At 38.7% G+C, this 21,040-nt stretch overlaps 1 protein-coding gene across 1 annotated transcript; it reads right to left on the reverse strand.

The window, feature by feature from the left end:
- Nucleotides 1–510: 510 nt before the first annotated feature.
- On the reverse strand, nt 511–19,754 carry LOC121415639 (glutamate receptor 1-like). Its single transcript, XM_041608926.1, has 10 exons — nt 19,496–19,754; nt 11,676–11,864; nt 10,998–11,246; nt 9,908–10,083; nt 6,923–6,976; nt 6,005–6,298; nt 5,394–5,513; nt 4,112–4,258; nt 2,668–2,868; nt 511–2,404 (listed from the first exon to the last, which is right to left on the reverse strand). Exons 1-10 carry the CDS (start codon nt 19,566–19,568, stop codon nt 1,175–1,177), a joined length of 2,733 nt encoding a protein of 910 aa, XP_041464860.1. The 5' UTR covers nt 19,569–19,754; the 3' UTR covers nt 511–1,174.
- Between the last annotated feature and the right edge of the window lie 1,286 nt (nt 19,755–21,040).

The raw sequence follows: 21,040 nt of genomic DNA on the forward strand, positions 1-21,040 counted from the left end.
AGTGGAATTTCAGCTTCTTTCGACTCCCTTTTCCCGTTTCTCTATAAGCCAAATATATCGTCCTTTTCGTCTTGTCGACAGGATTTCAACAGTTTATTCATAGCTCCATGGTTATTCATGTTAGCCCCTCTCTATCTTGTCTGAATCCTTGCATCAATATATTTCAATGATTCTCAATTTCCTCTCTCACCCAAGCACACATCCCTTATCCCATTCCACCCCTGTTCCCCACCCCATTCCTCTGTTATCTTCTATCTTCATCTGTATCTTTCTTTGTTTCTCTTCCCCCTCTTGCAATGACACGCATCCATTCTCCTTCTAACCACCCCATCCCTTCCCTTCTCTTCGTCTGTCTGTCTGCCTATCTCTCTTACATGCATGACATATGCTCTGTCATCTTTCCAGATACCCTCACATTCTCATCCCTTTGCATATTCTTTCCTTCTTCTCTCCACTTTACCGTCAGATCCTACATCAAGTACACATAATTTGAGTCATCAACATTAAAACTCCTGATTAAAAAGACACATTTATTGAAAATGTACGCAGAACTACGAAAAAGGTACAAGTGAAAGTTTCATCACTTCGAGCCAAAAAAAGTTACAATTTCAGCCATTGTGTTCAACAATCAACAGGCATTAACGACTTGATTTTGAAAACTCATTCCAGAAATGAAACATCCCCTCTTCCCAATATTTAGAAATAACCCCCCCCCCCGCCATATTATGTTTTCTGAATCCTCTTTCTAAAATGTACAGGTATTTTACCAGTATTCTTCGCCAAAACATATTCAATTTTGATATCTAATTTGTTTTATGTATCTGTCTTGACAAGTATATACCTACATGTATGTAAGTGCTGCTCTGTTTAATCATGTAAATAGCTTGTTGATTTGTTTCATTTATACTGTGATTTATTTTTTGATCAATAAAGATTGAAAGAAAAACAAAATGTTTTCTGAATCCTGGATAGAAAAGTCTAATTTATTTCATATCATTTGAAATATCCAAACATATTAAAACACTACACACTAAGAGATATCTTAACCTAAAGCATTTTAATACCAGTAAAATAGGGAACAAAGTACTGTAGTTGAGAAAAGAATAAGAAACAAACTTCACGACACAAAATTCTTAGTGTTTAAAAGAGTGGTAGGATATGGGGAAGGTTTGGATTAGATCCACATTTTGCCATCGTTGGCACCCCCACTTGCACCTCCCCCACCACCACCACCACCCATTCCACCACCGACGCCACCACCAGAAGAGGCCTGTGGCCGGCGCATTTCATGAGCATCGTTCCGACTGACCCGTGGGGCGTTGGTACCTACACCTAGCTGGAATGCGAGAACTTCGAGCGCGAAGATGATGACGGCAGAACCCATCCCGATGATCATGAGGTAGTACATTCCTTGGAGATCGACGGCGGTGAGTGAATAAAGAGCTTGCCGCTCCCAGTAAGTCATTCGTTCATTGTTGCAGGGTCCACGGCGTTGTGGATCCACCCAAGTGTTGTTGTTCCACAATCTGTCCAAGGTACCGCGTTCCTCGAGCCGCTCGATGCACCAGGACAGCTGATCTCTCAAGGGCGACCCTGATGCAACACCCAATCCATATTCGACAGTAGCAAAGCTTCCCCCGGTAATGACCAAATTGCAAGGCCACTGCCTGGATCCGGACTCAAGAACGCGTCGGTCGTGGATGAAGGCGTACTTGCCGTTGGAGTGCCTTGTTCGCAGGACACCATCTTCAACCTCAAGGACAATACCGCTGTCGTCACGGTACATGGAAACGGCAGATTGAACAGTCTCCCATAGACGACGGTACTCTGGAATACGGTTATCACGGAAGAAGTCGTAGGCAGAGCTGTCCTTGACGAAACCGACATCGACGGTGGTCTGATCGAAGAGATCCCCGACATCGCGCACTTGGATGATGCCTTTGGATGCCCTGAGGAAGGGGGTCAGGTTGATGAGGTACAGGAACACCATGACGAGCATGAAGAGGTACCAGAAAGCACTGAGGACACGTCCAGCCACAGAACGAGGAGAGACATCATAACTCTGCAGGTACATGGTAGTGATCATATACCAAGCCGTATTGCTGAACTTGAAGCTCTCACCCTGCTCGGCGGAAGCTTCACCTCGCTTCGACTTTGCGCGCCATTCGTAGGGGCTGAAGTAGCAGATGAGGAAGAGGAAGACTCCGCTTACGAAGAGGGCGGCGAAGTTGCAGATCCAGACATTCCAATCGTAAGGGAATACAGGCACGAAAGGATGCTCCCAGACATAGCTAGGATGCTCGATCAGAATACCCAACTCACTCCTCATGAAGGGGACGGTGTAATCAATGTACTTGTCTCGCTCACTGGTGATAGCCATTGGGGCAGCGGCGATATCAGCGTACTGTTAACAGAAATAAAGAGAAGAAAATAATATGATAATGAATATAGATATGAATTCCTTTAGGTAGTAACGTTACTCTTTTCATGCATCCTCACTGATGACGTCATTGGTTTGTTTATATTCATCATCTTCGCTATGTAGGATCAATTTTACGAACAGGAAGTCATCAATTTGCCTTCGCTTACCCTCGCTGAAAATATAACATGGAATGAAGTTTTTCTGGAAGCATAACCCCCAAATCTATAAGTCAATCTTCAACTCACTCCTTCAACAAGCTTCTCCATCAGACCGCTCCATCGGCCAGTGGTAGCGTCGAGACGTCCGTACTCGCCTTCACCGACCAGTTCGATCTCGTAGTCGAATGGGAGTCCGAGTTCGTTTTCCATGACGATCTTGATGTTTCGGAGCAGTTCAGGGACGTAGCCGATGAAACCCTGGCCGCTGTCGATGAGGTATGGCGCTTCCTAAAATAAAAAAAAAAATCAAGACAGGACATGAAAACAAATTATGATTGGGTTTCTATTGTTTTTCAAAATGTATACTACTTATACAAAAATATAAATTATACAATATTAATTATGATGGTCGGTATATAATGGCGATGACGAGGATGACTGTGACGTGGAGAAAGAAAGGGGATGAAGGGGTAGGAGGGTGGGGCTGTATAATGCTATCATTATACGGTTTTGACGATGATTGTGGAAAAAAATTGTAATGATAATGAACAAATGATGAGGGTGGTAAACATGATGGGGGTGACAATTAGTGATGATAGTGATGATCATGATGAAGACGACGAAGATGATGATGATCATGATAATGACATTGGTGATTGTCTATAAAGAAACGATATGATTGGAAAAGAGTAGATGCATTATGCATCACTTCATAAGATTCTGAGCTAAATAGAAGAACTCAAGTATTTCATTATTATCAAATTTCTTGCAAATCATGATAAATTATGCTTGAACAATATTGATGGTACGGAATTAATCATATAATTGCCTCTGTTGATGATGGTGATGATGATGATGATTAAGATGATAATGGTGACAATGATTCCGTGATGATGATGATGGCAATGATTACAATTATAGATTCAAGACTTATTAAAAACATGTGATCGCAGCTTAAAAGCTAAATTGACCGACGTTTCAAAATCTAAAAAAAATGAAATTAACAAATAAGGAATATAAACAAAATAATCAAGAAATTTACAGAAATTACAATATAAATTCAAAATATTATGGTATTCTCAAGGTAATAGTGGTAATGTAAGATAATATTTGAAAATCTATGAGAAGATACATATTAACTAAAGATTTGAAAGACCGTCTGAGAAGGTTGAGAAGAACTTCGATAAGAAATTATAATGATGTCAAATGTATACAAGAAAGCCAATGAATAAACGAAATATTGTTTGAACCTGTCTATTAGAAAATTAGCGTTGTAAAACATTGAAAAGGTGACATCAGTTAACAGGCTAGTTTGAGAGCAACTTACATGACTTAGGAAAATGAATCACAAGAAATTAAAAGTGAATATACTCAATAACCAAGAAAATTAATGGTACTATACCTATGAATTAAACAATAAAAGTTTATTTATGATGCAGGGGATGAATATTTTAACGGTTCATAATACTCTCTGAGAGTGATGATAAAGGCCCACGACTAAGATGGACGTCATGTGGTGGGGGTAACTCACCTCCAATGACGTCACAATGATGCTCTTCAGTTCAGCATTTCTGAACTCGTACATGTTGAGTCGAGAACCAGGGTTAGGCCAGGCCAGGCCGCGATTAGCTTGACGCCAAAGCGAAACACTCTGCACCCATTCGCCTGCAGCTCGGTACTGGAAGGTGAAGAGGAATTATAGAATGACAGAATAAAAATAAAGGAATAATCAACACAAATGATATCAGGGTCCCGTGACACAAAGGTTAGCGATTAATCGTACACTTGATTTTCACAATCAAATGTACATGAACATTGTAGTCAATGCAATCAATTGTAGAAAAAATGTTCTGCGATGATTGCTAAGCTTTGCGTTACGAGCTCCAGGGGCCCGTTGCAGAAAGAGTTGCGTTTAAACGCAAGTCAAAAAATCTATCGCAAGTCAAAAATGCGCGCTGTTGATTGGTTGAAAATCAAGTTGCACGTGATTTTTAGAGTTGCGTTTGATTGCAACTCTTTCTGCTACGAGCTCCAGGTCATGCAGGATGGGATAGAAAAGATAAAGGAACAAAACGTAACGGAAACCTGATTAGACTCTCGCAGAAGTACTTATAACAGTCAAGTGATTGTTTTCGAAGACATAATTCTAAGATAGATTCGGCAAGTGGTACGGGATGGGGCAAAATATACACAAGGGTTTATAACACGGCCGTTATCGTGAATAAAATATTTCGTTCTTTCTAGAATATTGATATAAAGTATTTCTTATTTCATGACACAATGGAATCGACCAATCATGTTTTCCCTTTTTTTAATATTATATTCTGCTGTTCTTTACCATTTACACATCGAGCATATTATAAGGAAATCACCTGAAAAAAAATCAGCAAAAAAAATGGCAGAAATCAAATTTCAATAGTACTAAAAACATTCAATGCAATTGTTCTTTCATGGGGTAGATAAAGTCCATCTCTTGCACCAAAGACTTAACGAGCGTAAAATCTTGGTTTTGGAGCAAGCATGGACCTACTACTCTGAGCAGTAGGTCCATGGTACAAGTAACTAGTATTGTATAATATCTATTTATTTTTAGAGAGAGTAGTTTTCTTTTTTTAAATCTACCATCAATAAAGCTTCTATATAACATTGGGTTATTTCAAGGTTAGTATACCATGTGTACGGTGTTGAAATCTGGTGCTGGTGTTGAGATAACACTAACATGGACACCAACACTGAACTTGAAATCCCTCATTATGACTTATTTCTTTATATACATATATATATATATATATATTCTGTGATCTTATTCCTACCTGATTGTCAGTGTAGAAATAGACAGTCTGACCCTTTCCTTGGTGGATGGTGATGGAGTAGTTGGTTCGTCGATACATGTTGTCAAAAGAGATGTGTCCACTCAAACCCTCAAAGTTTACCTGAATAAAACATTAATATCAAAGAAAAGTTTAATAATGCAACATTGCTAAATGAAGACAACCTTTGTCTTTTTATACGTATATATTTCCTTAACTTCATCAGAATCTAAATTTCCTTAAAAACTCTTTGAAGAAATGAGATGTTTTACTCTACGAATTGCATCCTTTAATCACATTTAAATGTATTGTTTTACGAATAAATTAACAATGATGAATGTCAAAAATAATTTCTATTCAGACTGGTCACAGACGCCAAAAGAAATTATTTTTAAACATAGAAGTATATGGCCTTATTGCCTAGATATGGAATTCTTACCAGGGTCCTTGGTCCTACGAAAAACTTGATATTTATTAAGATTGTATTTTATTCAAGTTGATTATAATTATTCTTGCATCATCAGGCATGGACATGTCTTTTGCCCCTTTTTTTGTTCTGCAGCATTCACATTCGAACAACCAAAGCACAAATACACAAAGTTGAAATATCTTACTTCTTTGATATCTTGCATAACAGATGAAAGTTGAAACGACTCGGAGGCGGTCGGGCACTGCGCAACCCTGGTCGGGAAAGTACCAAGACGCTGAAGATGACTCTCAAAGGCCTCGCCGAGAAGGACGACGGCGTCGTAGGCCATCTTAAGACGGAAAGGCCATTCCTCTTGGTTTTCTGGTCGCGTGGTCGTGTATCGCACGTTGACGTTCGATTGCTTGTTCATCTGGAGTCGAGTGATGTAGGCCCCATCGAGTCGTATTTGACTAACTTCTTCCCAAGTAAGCGGTAAGTCCTAAATATGCCATAGAAGACAAAAACATGCAACATTGTATTATTAATGGTCTGTTATTATTTGTTGGTTTTATATGGAAGTGTGTTGAATGAATATGATCGATATCTTATTCAGTTGATAGAAGAAGCTGGGGGGAGAGGGGGAAGTCGCTATTTTTTTTCTCACTCGGAAGAAAGTTAAGCATTCATCATTTTATAGGTCTGAATTTGATAGAGTATAGAAGTGTATTTTCCCTAATTTTGAGCTACGGCGAGATCACCCAAAGGAATCAGAATTATTCGTATTGTCTGAATCGCTCATCACAGAGTGATTGCTTATACCGTTATATGCATCTTTGTATCACTTGCTGTTATTTATTCCCGTTGTATATAGAGTATATTTAGAGTATATACATACGTACTTCATACGATATAAAGACAATAGTTTCGTGATACAAATGGTAACATTTGGTATATATTCATCAAACTATTTTTCCTTTGTCGCTGATTGATATCAACTTATCTAAATAATTCAAATGTGGGGCCATACTGACCATCCTACAGTTTGCCCCAAATTAGCTTGGAGCAAAGTTGTAGTGAAGGTAAATTCTGACACTTTTTTCTTTATCGTATTCGCAGTACTTACCAAATTCCCTAAGAACCAGTGGTACCCGTCTATCATCAGATTTTCATCAATGGCCTGAAAAGATTAAATAAGAAAATAACGCATATATCAGCATTTACCAATAAGAAGAGTATTGCATAACACACATTACAATCAATAACAATAGTGGACAGCCCCTGGACAGCATAAAATTAACGCCGTTTACGAAAACTTTATAGTTTGAAACTGAATATAAATATTTGTCATACTGTCCTCTTTTTTTCTCTTTTTTTTCAAGAAAGTGGCATTCGAGAATTCAATTAAGACGAGTGTAATGTATCAGGAAGCGAATTTTTAGCGAACAAATATGGATTTCGTTGAGGATTTTTCTCAGAAAGTGAGTGGAAGATGAGAATGGAGACTGAGATTAATAAGGGGTGATTTAAGAACGGGAGGGGCAAGGAAACTTCAAAGTCATGTCTTTCTTTTCTTTCATATGAAATTAATGATTAGTGTGAAACGATCCATACCTATCACGCTCTCATAGCTTTCTATCTTCTTTCTTTAATATTGTTCTAGTATTTCCTATTTCTCCCCACTTTGTCTCCTTACTTGAAATGCTATAAGAATGTCCCCCCCCCCCCCCCTGTAGCGCCGCCCAGGACAGGAATAGGGAGACAATGGGAATAGGAGGGGGGTATAAGTGGGTTAGAGGAAATTGTTTAAAGACGATGACATGGATGCCCTATATACGAATGAAGGAACATTTGAAGCTGACACTGGTAAAGAAAGATTCAAAGAATGGATTCATGAAGGGGGGGGGGGGTAAAGCAAGAGCAAGATGGATATGAAAGAATTAAATAGAAAGAAGAGGGGATGAGACTGAAGAGGAGGAGAGAAATAATTAAGAAGAAAAGGAGGAGAGGAGGAAGAGGAAGAAGAATAAGAAGAAAGAAACGAGGGGGAAGAAGAAGGAGAAGAAGAAGAAGAAGGAGGAAAAGTGAAGAAGAAGAAAAGGCTTTCACTCTAAACTGAAGAAGGAAAAGGGAAGAAGAAGAAGAAAAGGCTTTCACTACAAATTGAAGGCCGTTTTGGTCCAAAGAAATTTGTAAAGCAAGCAAAAAAATAAAAACAAGTGGAATGCCTCTGGCCGTCTCACCTGCATCACGCGGTTCAATATAGCAGCAGTGCTGACTTTGAAAACTACTCTAACTCGCACAAGATGTTCAGTGATACATGGTTACTCTTATGTTCACTTTTTATGAACTAGACCAATAAACTTACAGAGATATGATGGTTATTCAACAAAAAAACCAACATGGCAAAAGTTCATTGGCCTTACATGACCTTTGACCTTGATCATGTGACTTGAAACTCGCACAGGATGTTCAGTGATACTTGATTACTCTTATGTCCAAGATTCATGAATCAGATCCATAAACTTTCAAAGTTATGATGGTAATTCAACAGATACACCCAATTCGGCCAAAGTTCATTGACCTTTGACCTTGGTCATGTGACCTGAAATGCGCACAGGATGTTCAGTGATACTTGATTACTCTAATGTCCAAGTTTAACGGACTAGACCAATAAACTTTCAAAGTTATGATGGTAATTCAACAGATACCCCCAAATCGGCCAAAGTTCATTGACCCTAAATGACCTTTGACCTTAATCATGAGACCTGAAACTTGCACAAAATGTTCAGTGATGCTTGATTACTATAATGTCCATGTTTCATGAATCAGATCCATAAACTTTCAAAGTTATGATGGGAATTCAACAGATACCCCCAATTCGGCCAAAGTTCATTGACCCTAAATGACCTTTGACCTTGGTCATGTGACATAAAACTCACGCAGGATGTTCAGTGATAATTGATTAACCTTATGTCCAAGTTTCATGAACTAGGTCCATATACTTTCTAAGTTATGATGACATTTCAAAAACTTAACCTCAGGTTAAGATTTGATGTTGACGCCGCCGCCGCCGGAAAAGCGGCGCCTATAGTCTCACTCTGCTATGCAGGTGAGACAAAAATTATTTTTGACAAAAAAATATTTTGAAGAAGAATTAGAAGTAAGACGAAGAAAAAAAATACGGAAAAAGAAGTTGAAGAAGAAGAAGAAGAGGAAGAGGAAACAGGAACAAGCAGAAGAGGTAGAACAAAAAGTAGTAAAAAAAAAGGAGGTAATGAAAATAAAGGAGTTGAAGGGGAGAACGGAGATGAGGACCAGGTGAAGAATGATGAACAGGAGATTTATAGAAAAGAAGGATTAGGAACAATAGAAGGAAAACAAAACAAAAATGCTCAGCAGATTAGTTGATCTGCGGAGCGTTTCATCAACATCTGTTGTCCGAAAAGTTTTCAAAACCGACAACTTTACTAGATTTTGATTGTTACTATGGTAATGCTGTCGGATGAAACAAGTCATTTCATGAAGTGCTCCCCTGACAAGTTTTCATATCGCCATGGCCCTGGGAAGCGGGGGTGGTGAAGCACCCCCATGATTTTTCAAGGGGGTGCTGCGTGTATTACTTTCCATAGGCAGCACCCCCTGGAATTCTTGTAGGTGTGTGAAATTGGGGAAATGTATGGAAAATTACCTAAAAGTGTGTTGAAAGCCCTGTTTTTGCTTGTCAAAATAAAAATGACTTGCATTTTTGTAGCGAAGCCCATTTTTTGTTGTTTCTTGCTTGACAAATTTCTTTGGACCAAAAACGGCCTTCAATTTAGAGTGAAAGCCTTTTCTTTTCTTGCTTGTCAAATTTACATTAGCACCCCCACCAAAAAAAAAATCGTTTCCAGGGTCCTGCATATCGGACAAGTTTCCTTGATTTTGATTGGCTCAGATGTACAGTAATATTACTATGGTAACTGCCGGTTAAAACAGAATTCGTTGGAATGTCGGAAAAGTCCGTTCATGAAACGCTCCAAAGAATACTCTAATGAAAAGCAAGAAGAGCAAGATGAAGATATCTTTAGTTGTCGAAATAGAGTTTGACACTAATGTCGCAAGAACGTACCATTTTGACAACATCGAGACAAATCTCTTCGTACTGGCAGTAGAGTAGAATGTTCTTGATAGAGCTTCCTTCGAGTGTAGTCTGAAGCTCTGTCAAGTCTTCGGGAATAGGTAGCACCTTAATGGTTTGGTTCCTGTCATTGGCCTGTGCAGTCATCTCCTCAACGATACCCTGGGCTGTGCAAGAAAATGAAATTAAAAAGAATAAATGGACGCGTCTCGCTGCAATGTTCCAAGCAGATTCTGAGAGTGGAAGCGAGATACAATTCAATGAAACAAGATCTAATCATCTAAATTCTTAAACATGTTAAAGGAGCTTTCACAGTTGCTCGTGCGATCGTTTGCGATCATTTGGTCACATTATGTTGCACAGAATCGCAACGGCTGTAAGCAGTCGCACCACCGATTGTGAAAGGGGCTTCATGGTGTTGATTGTATATACAATCAATTTTCTAAGTAATGGATCAAGCAACTCTATACCAAATGAATTCCTTTCAATTCCGAGAAACAGTGCAACAAACAATAATAAATTTGTAATATTATAGGACTTATGCTTGATTTAGGGAGCCATTTTTTTTTTATAACAGCATAACTCTTTTCGACAGATACTGCAGTCTGTCAAGGACAGAGTGCCGAAATTCCCAGCGCATGTTTAGCTAAAATCTAGCTTTTTCGGATTGTTGATTGGTTTAGTAATAGGTCTGTCTACACTTGGGGCATTTTCTGTGATTAATTTGCAAAACAGTGAATTTGTTGTTTCATATTTGTAAGAAAATATGAACAAGATTGTTTTGAGGAGCTGGGAAAGAAATCAACACTCCGTTGTACAGGGGTCAGATTATTTTGAGGTATAAATAACATTATGATCTGTGTCTATATTTGGATCATAATGATCTTTCAATGACACCCCCTATCATGCATAGGACAGTATTCAGGGCGTTTTATGACAACGATGTTGAAAATAATTAATCATCAATTAGAGTTGTATGGTTGCTTGCTGTCAGTGATATGAGGCAGAGAAGAAACAAAATCCCCATAAAATGAACCATGTGACATCTAGCATGTCTAGAGCGACGTCGTGTTCGTCTTACCATTGTCCCCGTCGTAGATAAGGAGGAAATCGCGCCACTTGGTGTAGTTGATGACTTCGGCAAAGAGGTCAACGAGGTCGCCGACATCGGGGTAGAGCTTGACGGAGTAGTCTCCGCCAGCCAAGTCGATGGCGATTGTTGGGTTGATGGCGTCACCGATGACTCCGCTGATGTCATTGCAGTCCATGCAGATGTCGTGCGGGAGGACGATGCCACGAAGACTGCTGCTACGTGCATGGGCGCAGACCTCTGTTGGTAAAGGCAAATAATAATGTGATGATTATTAGTAACGGGGTCATATCATTATTTTGAAAAAGGAATCACTTTTCATGTATAAAATATCAAGTCATAATACTTCTTATTTACTATTTGAATGACTTAAATCCGCCTTTTGCATCCATTTACTCTTTAGAGAGAAATTCTGAGAGAGAAAATCACAGAAAGATTGATCGAAAAAGAACGATAGATAGGAATGAAGAAAGGAAGATTCATGGGAGAGAGAGAAATGGGGGGGGGGGGGCTTAGGGAAGCACAGTTACTAGTGCTACTTCGCACCGTCCAGACCAAAATGGTGCAAAGTTGCATCTGTAAATTTGCCCTCAATGTAAAAAATGATAAAATGATACTATATGGGATCAATGTATTGAAAAAAAATATCAATTAAAAATGACCACCTACCAATCTGGACAGCCTGGAAAATATTGGTACTGATCTCAGGTTCTCCCAGCGAATTCATCTCGGGCTGAAAGTGGGTAACTCGAAGGGTGTTCTGGTTGCTCCATGCTTGCCTTGTTACGTAATCGACGGCGTCGTCGATGATTCTCTTATACTCGTCATCCTTGTCAGTCATGACACCGTAGAAGGAACCTGTGCATATGGGGAATGTCAATATCAATCACTAAAATAGGCCTTTTTAGACTATTTTATGAGCTCAGTGTCTTGGTTGCGAATCTCCGCTTTATATACTGGCCCATATTATATTGTATATTCCTGAAGATGTCAAATGTTATCGGATCGAAAGCTCTCTGGGTAAAACAACAATAACTTAAATATCGCGCTCTAACACACTTAACAGGAATGATGTAAAGATGCAAACTTTAATCCCTATATTCCATCGCTAAGATCATGAAGATACATGATCGAGTTACGACTCGTCTTCTGTCCATCATTAATGATGGATATGTGATTGAAAAGGGATGGTTGTGTATTTCCTTCCATTGGTTTAAATCAAGCAGGCAATTTTATGAAGATTCACAGGATTCAATCACAGTATGTCTGTCGCCCCCCTCCACGAAGTGTTAGTTATCCCTCCATGCACATTATCAGAAGTTTGCCAATAAGTATACCCTTTCTACCCAGACCCTACTCCATCATCATGGACACACTGTAAAACAAATATTGGGCATAACCGGGGGGGGGCATAATTGGGTAAAACTTTAACCAGCATGAGGGTAATTATGTGTCCAACCAATTTGGGACAGTATATTTTATCCAATGCGGTAATATCGTTCAGTAAGGTTGAACAATTAATGAGCAGCAATTACTTTAGAATGGGAAAAATTTCATCACACTTAATTGATAAATAAAAATACCCAATGTTGGTTGGACACATAATTACCCTCACGGAACATTTTTACCCAATTTTTTTCAGTGCAAGTTCTATCGATAATTAAGTAAGAAAGAATAATGACTATATTTTTGGCAAAATGATCAGAATTATAAGATTACAATTTTTTAAACCAGATTATCCAATCCACAAAAGGTTAATCGTATTTTAATTCCTCCCCAGACACGTAGTAATGCAATATCAGGAAACCTTACAATGAGGCCTGGGCGTGGTCGTTAGATCTTGTCTTAATTTTCTCATTATACAGTGGGCATATACACACATGTATTTATGTATTCAGACTATAAACGAGGAAACCGTCATATCTCATTTATCATGAGGTTTATGAACATCACGTGCAATCAATTGAATTCGTGGCTGAATATTTAAAATCCCTTTTGCGCGCGCTTGTAAATTCCTTCCCATGGAAATCGTACCCATTGTCGTTTTTTTTAATTCAAAGTTTTGCCTGTTGGTGTTTAATGAAAATTATAAATGAAAACATAATTCATCACCAGAATGGCAAACAATATATATTTTTTAACTTTTATAGATGACGAGGCCGTCATAACAAGAAAATGGCGACCTCGGTTTACCCCCTTTTTTATAAATCCATTGAACAATTCACAACAGCTAGAGTACCCTGACCCGATTTATGGCTCACCCCCGCAGAACACAGCCCCCCCCCCCCACAACCGCCTCGGGTGCCAAGATGACTATCTGTATACGGATTCCATTTGAAAGGAATAATAGGCTAAGGCAACCTTTCACGATATATTATCTATTCAGGGTTTAGAAGCCGCAGCTGCTATTCAAAATTCAGTTTCTATACCCCCTTTGAAAGCTAGGTAGTTTTCGGTTTTTTGAATGTGTGATTGTTGAAACGCTTCACGGTCGGCGACGCCTGGACAAAAGGTTGTTTTCGAAATTCCGCGTTCCTTTTGGGTTTGCTCATTTCAAAAGAATGCACGCTTTCTCGACATGCACAGAAATTATTGAACAAGTGCAACCGATAGATGGCGACATTTAGCCAAATGCAACGTACCCACCGGTGTATCTGTTGCACTTCTTTGATTGTAAATGTGTGAGAAATTAGAGAATGTATTTGATCTACAAACGTATTTCTCTAATCAAATCCATAGCCATGCATTTTATCCAGGCACGTTTACCGATTTGTGCAAGTATTAGTATTATTTTACAATACTAACCTAGCATATTGAAGCGTGTTCGAATTATAAGCAATCTAAAAATAATCACCTTTATAAATAAGCTTTGTAAGTGAAATTTTTTTGTCGTATTACATTTTGGGATACCTGAAAATCGGTTCGGTTTGAAGATAAGAGCGCATGACATTGTTTTTCAGTAATTTTGCACTTATGTCGACTACAAGCTTATGCATGTTTCCGGGTGATTTAAAAGGGAAGATTATCAAGTTGCTGAGGATATTTGTATCCGCAATGCATTTCTCAAATTCTTTCTATTTATTTTGCCAAGAAGATTGGTTAGATCATTCAAATGTGCATCACGCCCATTTCGTTTGTTAATCAGGCCTGGTACGCAACGGTACAATTTAATTGCATTGCGAAATTTATTACAAGGAAAATTCCCGCGCCTGACTCAACGGACAATTTCTATTGTGGTCTACAGACCACACTGTTCCGTGCTACAAATATTATAATGCTGTTAGTACGTTGGGGGGTAAATCGTTCTGTTAATGTTCGATGTTTTGTCCGTGTTTTGAATGTGTTCAGCAAGGCATGTAAGCTAAATCAGGACATGGCGTACCTCGTTTCATTAATAAACTATAGCTGGCGCTATTGCTGATGAGAAAGTAGGGTTCAGATAGCAGTGCCGGGTGCGGCACGGGTAGGATGAAGGACTAACATTTGACGTAATGTAACTTCATAAATATTCGCTAATAGAGGGAATTAATGCACAGGAAGGGAAGAAAGTTGGGTCGTAAGCTATGGTTTCTTCAAACATATTTTCAGCGATTTTTTGCCACTAAATCTATCATATTTTTAGCTACTCTTCGAATGAATTTATGAATACTGTAATTATTGTGAGTATGGTGTATATCACATTGACACTGGGCCGATTGAATACTGAGTCAAAATCAACAGGGAATTGAGATCCATTTTTATAAGAAGTGAGCGATATATTAGTTATTTCTAGTGGGTCTTTTTCTTCAGAGAATGAGACATAAACAGGTTTCGATTCACGGTTTTTCTGTTTCTAAATCGTGATAATAGCATATTGTTGCTGTAATCAGATTTGAATAGCTGAAATGAAATGTTTATAAGCAATGTGATTCCCCTATTTTGTCATGAATAAGTACGTCATTAAATTTTCAGAGCATATTTGGAGAAAAGTACAGCGACTCCTCTGTTGCCTGCATCGAAACTATACAGGAATAGTCCAAGAGAGGGCGACAATGCACATCGCAGACTCGGCTGCTCAAATCAATCTCAGGGCATTTTTTTTCTCATATAACTTATATTCATTTATCCTTACGTTGTGGTGATTTATGCCAAATAAGGAAACCAATAAGCAGAAATCAAAACATTCAGGCGAAAAAGAATTTTATTCTTTTCTTAATTATCATTATTTTTTAGGTTACACCACAATTGATGCGTTATTGCCAAAGGTCTAATGGGCAATTTAAAAATTCCTTCGTTCAACCATGGCTCAATCGACCGGCCAAACGAATAATGCTTCGCAATGGGGAGTCCTTAGACCAACAGTTACAGTACACAACGCAAAGTATGTAGTCGTTTTGAATTCACCGTTCCAATACACTTGTAAGATACAATTCTTTCAATCACCTACATAGAGTAAATAGTAGCCTTTTGTTATTCAAAAAGCACTCTGAAATAGCCTTGTAGAATTGTAAAACGTAGCTACCTTGGTAAACCACCATATCATTGTTATGATCGGTGAAACACATTGATTCTTATATATCGACATAACCGATTTGGGCGGGAACTTCCCTTTCGTTTGAGCGTTGTCGAAAAGCATGCAGCATTCAAACTATATTAAATGTTATGTTGAAATATGTCCAACATAATCCAAATGTCAAAATGACAAAATGGCAGATTGGTCCATCTAAACATCCACTTTGTCTAATTTTCGTAATTTTTCATAATCGGACTTTTCCTCCCCTTTCTCCTCTCTCCTTCTTCTCCTTCATTCTCCTTCTTCTTCTTCTTCTCCTCCATTCTTCTTCTTCTTCTTTTTCTCTTCTTCCTCTTCTCCTTCTTATCTCCCTTCTTCTCCTTCTTCTTCCTTTCTTCTTCCCCTCCCTCTTATCCCTCTTCCACTCCTTCCTTTTCTTCTCCTCTTTATCCATCTTCTTCTTCTTCGCCTCCTTCTTATCCCTCTTCTCCTCCTCCTTCTTTCTTTTCTTCTTCTCCTTCTTCTCCCCCTTCTTCTTTTTCCTTTTCTTCTTCTCCTCCTTCTTATCCCTCTTCTACTTGTCATATATAGGGCCTACACTCCATCCCTTCTCTGCTTTCTGATATTTGTCATGATCTCGTGTTAAAAACCTTCATCCAATAAGATTCTAACTCCAGTACATGAAATAAAAAGGGCGATTTGACTCTCATTACTTTACCGCCCTTTGTACTTTTCCGTCTGTACTTTCACCGTCGTAAATAGTTTCCCCATCTCCCTTTACCCTCATCCTTATTAACTTTGGAAACCAATGATGAGGCCCCGCCCCTCTGTTATGATGGTTACCAGCGGTGGTGTATAAATCGTATTTTACGCTCTCGATGTGAGAACGCTGGCTCCGAGTCAAGAAAGGGAGAAACAGAGGTCAAGTTCGAAGAAGCCTAGTAAACTCAGCCAGGCTTTCTATAACTTCAACTCTCCCTGACTCTGTTTTCTCCCTCGATCCCTCACATTTTTTTCTTATTTTATTAACCCAAACCTATACAACTTACACGTGGTAATTGCACCTCTCTTCTCCCATCATCCCTTCCCATCTCTCTCCGCCTTGCTTTGTTAACATCAATCATCCCCCGGAATCATCCCCATGCCCCCCTGTCATATCCATCTCCCCCTCTCTGTATCCTCCACTGCACCGATCTCCATGAAAATCTAAACCTTGTGTATAAGCACCACCCCATCCCTTTTTTTAATGTTTTTTTTATTAATCCCCGGATGATTACCAGTTACGCTGTGCCTTTTTTTTGGTTTCTTGCATACAGTACAATTATCCATCGTCTCATTTACCTTTCGCCGTTCACATTGATCATCTATTCTACCTCCATGATTCTACTAAGTAGTTTTATATTCCCTCTCTCCATCTCCTCCTCCACCTCATAATATCCCATCCTCATTCTCCATTCATCGTTGTTGTATATATCACTAACGTAAACGAACAAGATCCTGGCACTCATACCTCTTTGCCCCCGTAGTATATTTCAAATTTCAAGTGTGTTTAGACGCCGTGACAATCTCAAAACAAAACATTTTTAGCAAGATAGAGGGGGCGAAGATGGAAGAAAACATTTTACGCATGTGGATCAAGGTTGACTGATATTATTATCGTCTTTTAGGGGGTTTTATTTTCACACAACCAATAAATTCTGAGTTTGAAGATGCAACTTTATACAGTCAATGGATGTTTGTATAATGTCTCAACTTCAGTCAAAGAACCCTTCACAGAAGATGTACTGTATTTTTTCTGCCTTTAATAAAGTACTGGTATGCAATCGTGAGACTGTCTTAACTGCATGTTAAATGTAAAGAATAATGAAGTGTCCTCATCGGCACCCAGTTAAAAAAACTTGAACAAGATACTGAGATGATTCAATATAGTTGCCGTCAGGAATACTAAGTACAATGTGTTATATTTATAATGCTTTAGAAGTTCTGATATCTTCTGTGACCGTTTTTAAAGGACTTCAAGACAAGCCCTATCCAAATTACTGATTTGAAAGTCTTCATCATTTGCGTTGAGTTGGATTTAAGAAAGCTGTTAATAGTCTGCGCAATGCTTCTTGATATTCAATGAGCAGTTTTGAATATCACAATTCGAACTTCCCGGTACAAGGCCAAACTCGGTATAAGGCCAAAAATGGATGAGAACATTTCGAGGGAAGGGTTAGACCAGGGACGTGAGAGGGAGAAAGATCTCTCGATAGTTAAATTTTCCACAAATTGGAGAAGGATCCGACCCTATAGAGTAGAGACCCGCTAAATCCACATTCATATCCTAGTTCAATGACTATAATCTTAATCTCATCTTACCTGGTTAACTTGACACAAACAAAGACAAGATTATAAGCTAGGGCCCCCAAACAGTATTTATTATAGTGAAAAGGAGTATTGTATTTTTACCGTTAGGCTAATTTGTTCCAGAAGATTTGATTTTCCACCTCATTATCATCAAACTGCATGAGATTCTCAAAAGGTCCATTGTTCATGGATCACGTTTATTGGGTGTCACAATACTGCGCAAATTTTCAAAAAGATGCACAAGATATGTTCTGATTTGTTTTGCTATAAACACAAAACTTTCCATTTTGTGGATCCCAGCTTTGATGCTGCAATATTTCTACTGTTCTTAGTCTTCCTTGTGTTTTCAGATGGTAAAAACAACGTACGACAGTCTGCCAAAGCATGACTATACGTCTTTAGACAGAGTTTAGTTATGAAACATTTTGAACGAGTACCTTAGTTGAATTTGAATTGATTTATATGAAATTGACAATAATATATTTCGGACACGTCACAATAATGAGAGTCACACATGTCTGTTTGCAACCCCTTGACCACGCATGCACAGACAACATTCATTTTAGTGTATTCGGAAATAGAGTTTGATGTAAATGCTGTAAAATCCAAATGCAAGCAGTTTCTAACTCACTTTCTTCGACAATGAACCACTAACAGACTCAAACAAGGACTGGAATGTTTCTTTCACTCTACTTTTTTTTTGAGAGCATATAATATATCTGGGATACATCACATCTCGGTCTCGAAATGACCCCGGCATTGGAGTTCGATCCCTCATTCATTTGGCCAGTGCAGAGGAAATGTTTTGCTTTCAAGTGAATTGGAAAGTCTAAGGTTACCGAGCCACAAAGGTGTTTTATTCTTCTCCCTCTCTTCTTTGTACGCCTTCAAGCCCCTTTTTTCGTCACCCATCGACCCACCCCATCCCTTCTAATATGCCCTCGGTGAGTTTCTCTTGACCTACAACGGAACACCCGCTGCTATGGCACGGAGGAGTTCTGGCCACGAAATCGACTGACGTTCCGTATATTCCTAATGAGGCATATATTCCCGCATTATACTCTACTGCATTTTCTTTATCGCATCAGTGCTGTATACAAATATCGTGTTGTTAAAATGCATTGTTCGATTTTTATGCAAATGGGTTCAGCTTTCTCTATCGGTATACCGTATGGGGATGAGCAAAAGGGGTATTGAGCGACTGCGTAATGATAATCGAGCGTTGCTTTGTGACGGCTGTGAATTGGTAATTAGCAAGCGAAGCGCAGATACTGCACAACAGTTGGCATTGCATATTGTACAATTTAGAAAACTATACACACGTTTGATTATGATTGTATAGGCAACACATTTATATGATAACATTATTCAATATCGTATGTTTGATTATGAGGTATGTTTCGACAATGGAAATAGTATAAATTTCAAAATTGAGTTCGAAAATGTTTCCTATATGAAATTGAGTGACAAATTGCGGCTCCCCGCATCATCCTTTTCCTAAACTAAAGAAGTACTTGCAAGCATCTATCCCTCTATGTAAATAAGGACGAAAAAATAACCATAGACTAACCATTACATAATATTATGGAATGATGTATGATATAAATTCTGAGGTGTGATAATTTGAATTAATAAATCTATCACTCACCGATTGAAATTTCGGCGGCAAATGCCTGTTGTAAAAACAGGATGCCCACCGTGAAGAATAAAGTCTTCTCCATCTTCTCTTGATGTTGTCCGGAGATACCCTCACGATATCCTCTTCCTCCTTGATTCGCTTTTGGATGATAAAATCTCCTCCAGAAACAAACGTTTCTTGGAGGTTATGTTGGAAATTCGAGAGCTATTTCCAAGCCGGCTTCGTGTAGTAGTCGTGAGGAATATAGTCTTTGGAAAACGGTTTAGCGAAAGCGAAGAGACGGCAAAAAACTACCTCATTACGCATTCATGTGGTATGCTAATGAGGCGATGATTGACAACCTGTCAATCAAATTGGCATCTCCGCCCGGCTGATGGTCAATTCCATTAGCTGGCGTGGGTGCATATTGCGGTAAGAGCGGAGGGACGATGCGAAGCGTTCCACGCGAGTGGGTACCAACGAGTGCCAATGCCGAAATTATGACGTATCGACGACAAAACACTCGTCAAAACGGCATAGCCAGAATCCGGCATAGCCAGAAATGGATGATCAAATCATGAATAATCATGACAATAATGATGCATCAATTTTTTATAATATTGAACATCCAAACTGATGAAAAATGAGAGTAGGCATTAATAGTCACAAAGCGAATATAAATTTGCCTATAGATTTACAACTATGGTTGTATGTTTTCGTCACTGTCTTGTTCTAATACTAACTCATTTAGATTTTGACATAATATGTGCCCGGATTATGTGGAGTGAAATAATTTTGCTGTACTCCTATCCACCCACGAAGAAAATCAAATCGTCGTCATTGTTATCATCCGTGATCGTGCTCGTCTTTACGATGACGAATGAGACAAGGGTGACGAAACCATGATCATGACCATGTCCGACGAGCAAGATCTGAATAATTCTTCCTTTGGAACCTTTTCCCCATGTCACACAATAACCCTCATGGCCAACTTGAAGAATATAAGATAGGAGTTTTCCCTGCCAATTTCATACCGCTATGATAAGATCGTATCGTAAAAAAATGATACCAAGAATAGTAGCACGTGGCTTTAATTGCAAGTAATACAAGTGACAGTATATAGGCAGTATGATAGTCTATAGGAATTTCAGGGCTAAAAGTTTGGATTCGATTGCGAGGGGTGGGGGTAAAATCGCACTCGAGACTAACTGGTGCTCTGATACTTTCATTGGTATTGCCCTTACATTGGGTTTATGGAGTTTAGGGACGAAATATAAACCAAATGTGAATTACCAGCCGCGTGAATTCACAATTCAAACATATGAAAGACAATATCAATTCCATATGGAAATTTATAAATAATAGTATGCATGGGCAAGAATATTAATTGGCCATGCAAGTTGTTACTACTGATTGTCAAGCCATGTAATTCACTAATTCCACACTAAATGTGATTGTGACATTTACATAATAACAATAGATAATACGCATAATTCATGTAAACATAAATAAAAAAAAGAAATAAATGAAATGCAGGGGCCAGCTATCATAAGCAAAACAGGGAAAAGGGTTACA

This window comes from Lytechinus variegatus, chromosome 5 (genome assembly GCF_018143015.1).
Source record: "Lytechinus variegatus isolate NC3 chromosome 5, Lvar_3.0, whole genome shotgun sequence".
Lineage (NCBI taxonomy): Eukaryota > Metazoa > Echinodermata > Echinoidea > Temnopleuroida > Toxopneustidae > Lytechinus > Lytechinus variegatus.

Coding starts and splice junctions, on each gene's coding strand:
- LOC121415639 (XM_041608926.1), bottom strand. CDS start 19,568: ATGGAGAAGACTTTATTCTTCACGGTGGGCATCCTGTTTTTACAACAG. Junction 10,084..10,997: donor TATCTACGACGGGGACAATG/GTAAGACGAACA, acceptor TTTCTTGCACAG/CCCAGGGTATCGTTGAGGAG. Junction 6,299..6,922: donor ACTGGTTCTTAGGGAATTTG/GTAAGTACTGCG, acceptor TGGCATATTTAG/GACTTACCGCTTACTTGGGA.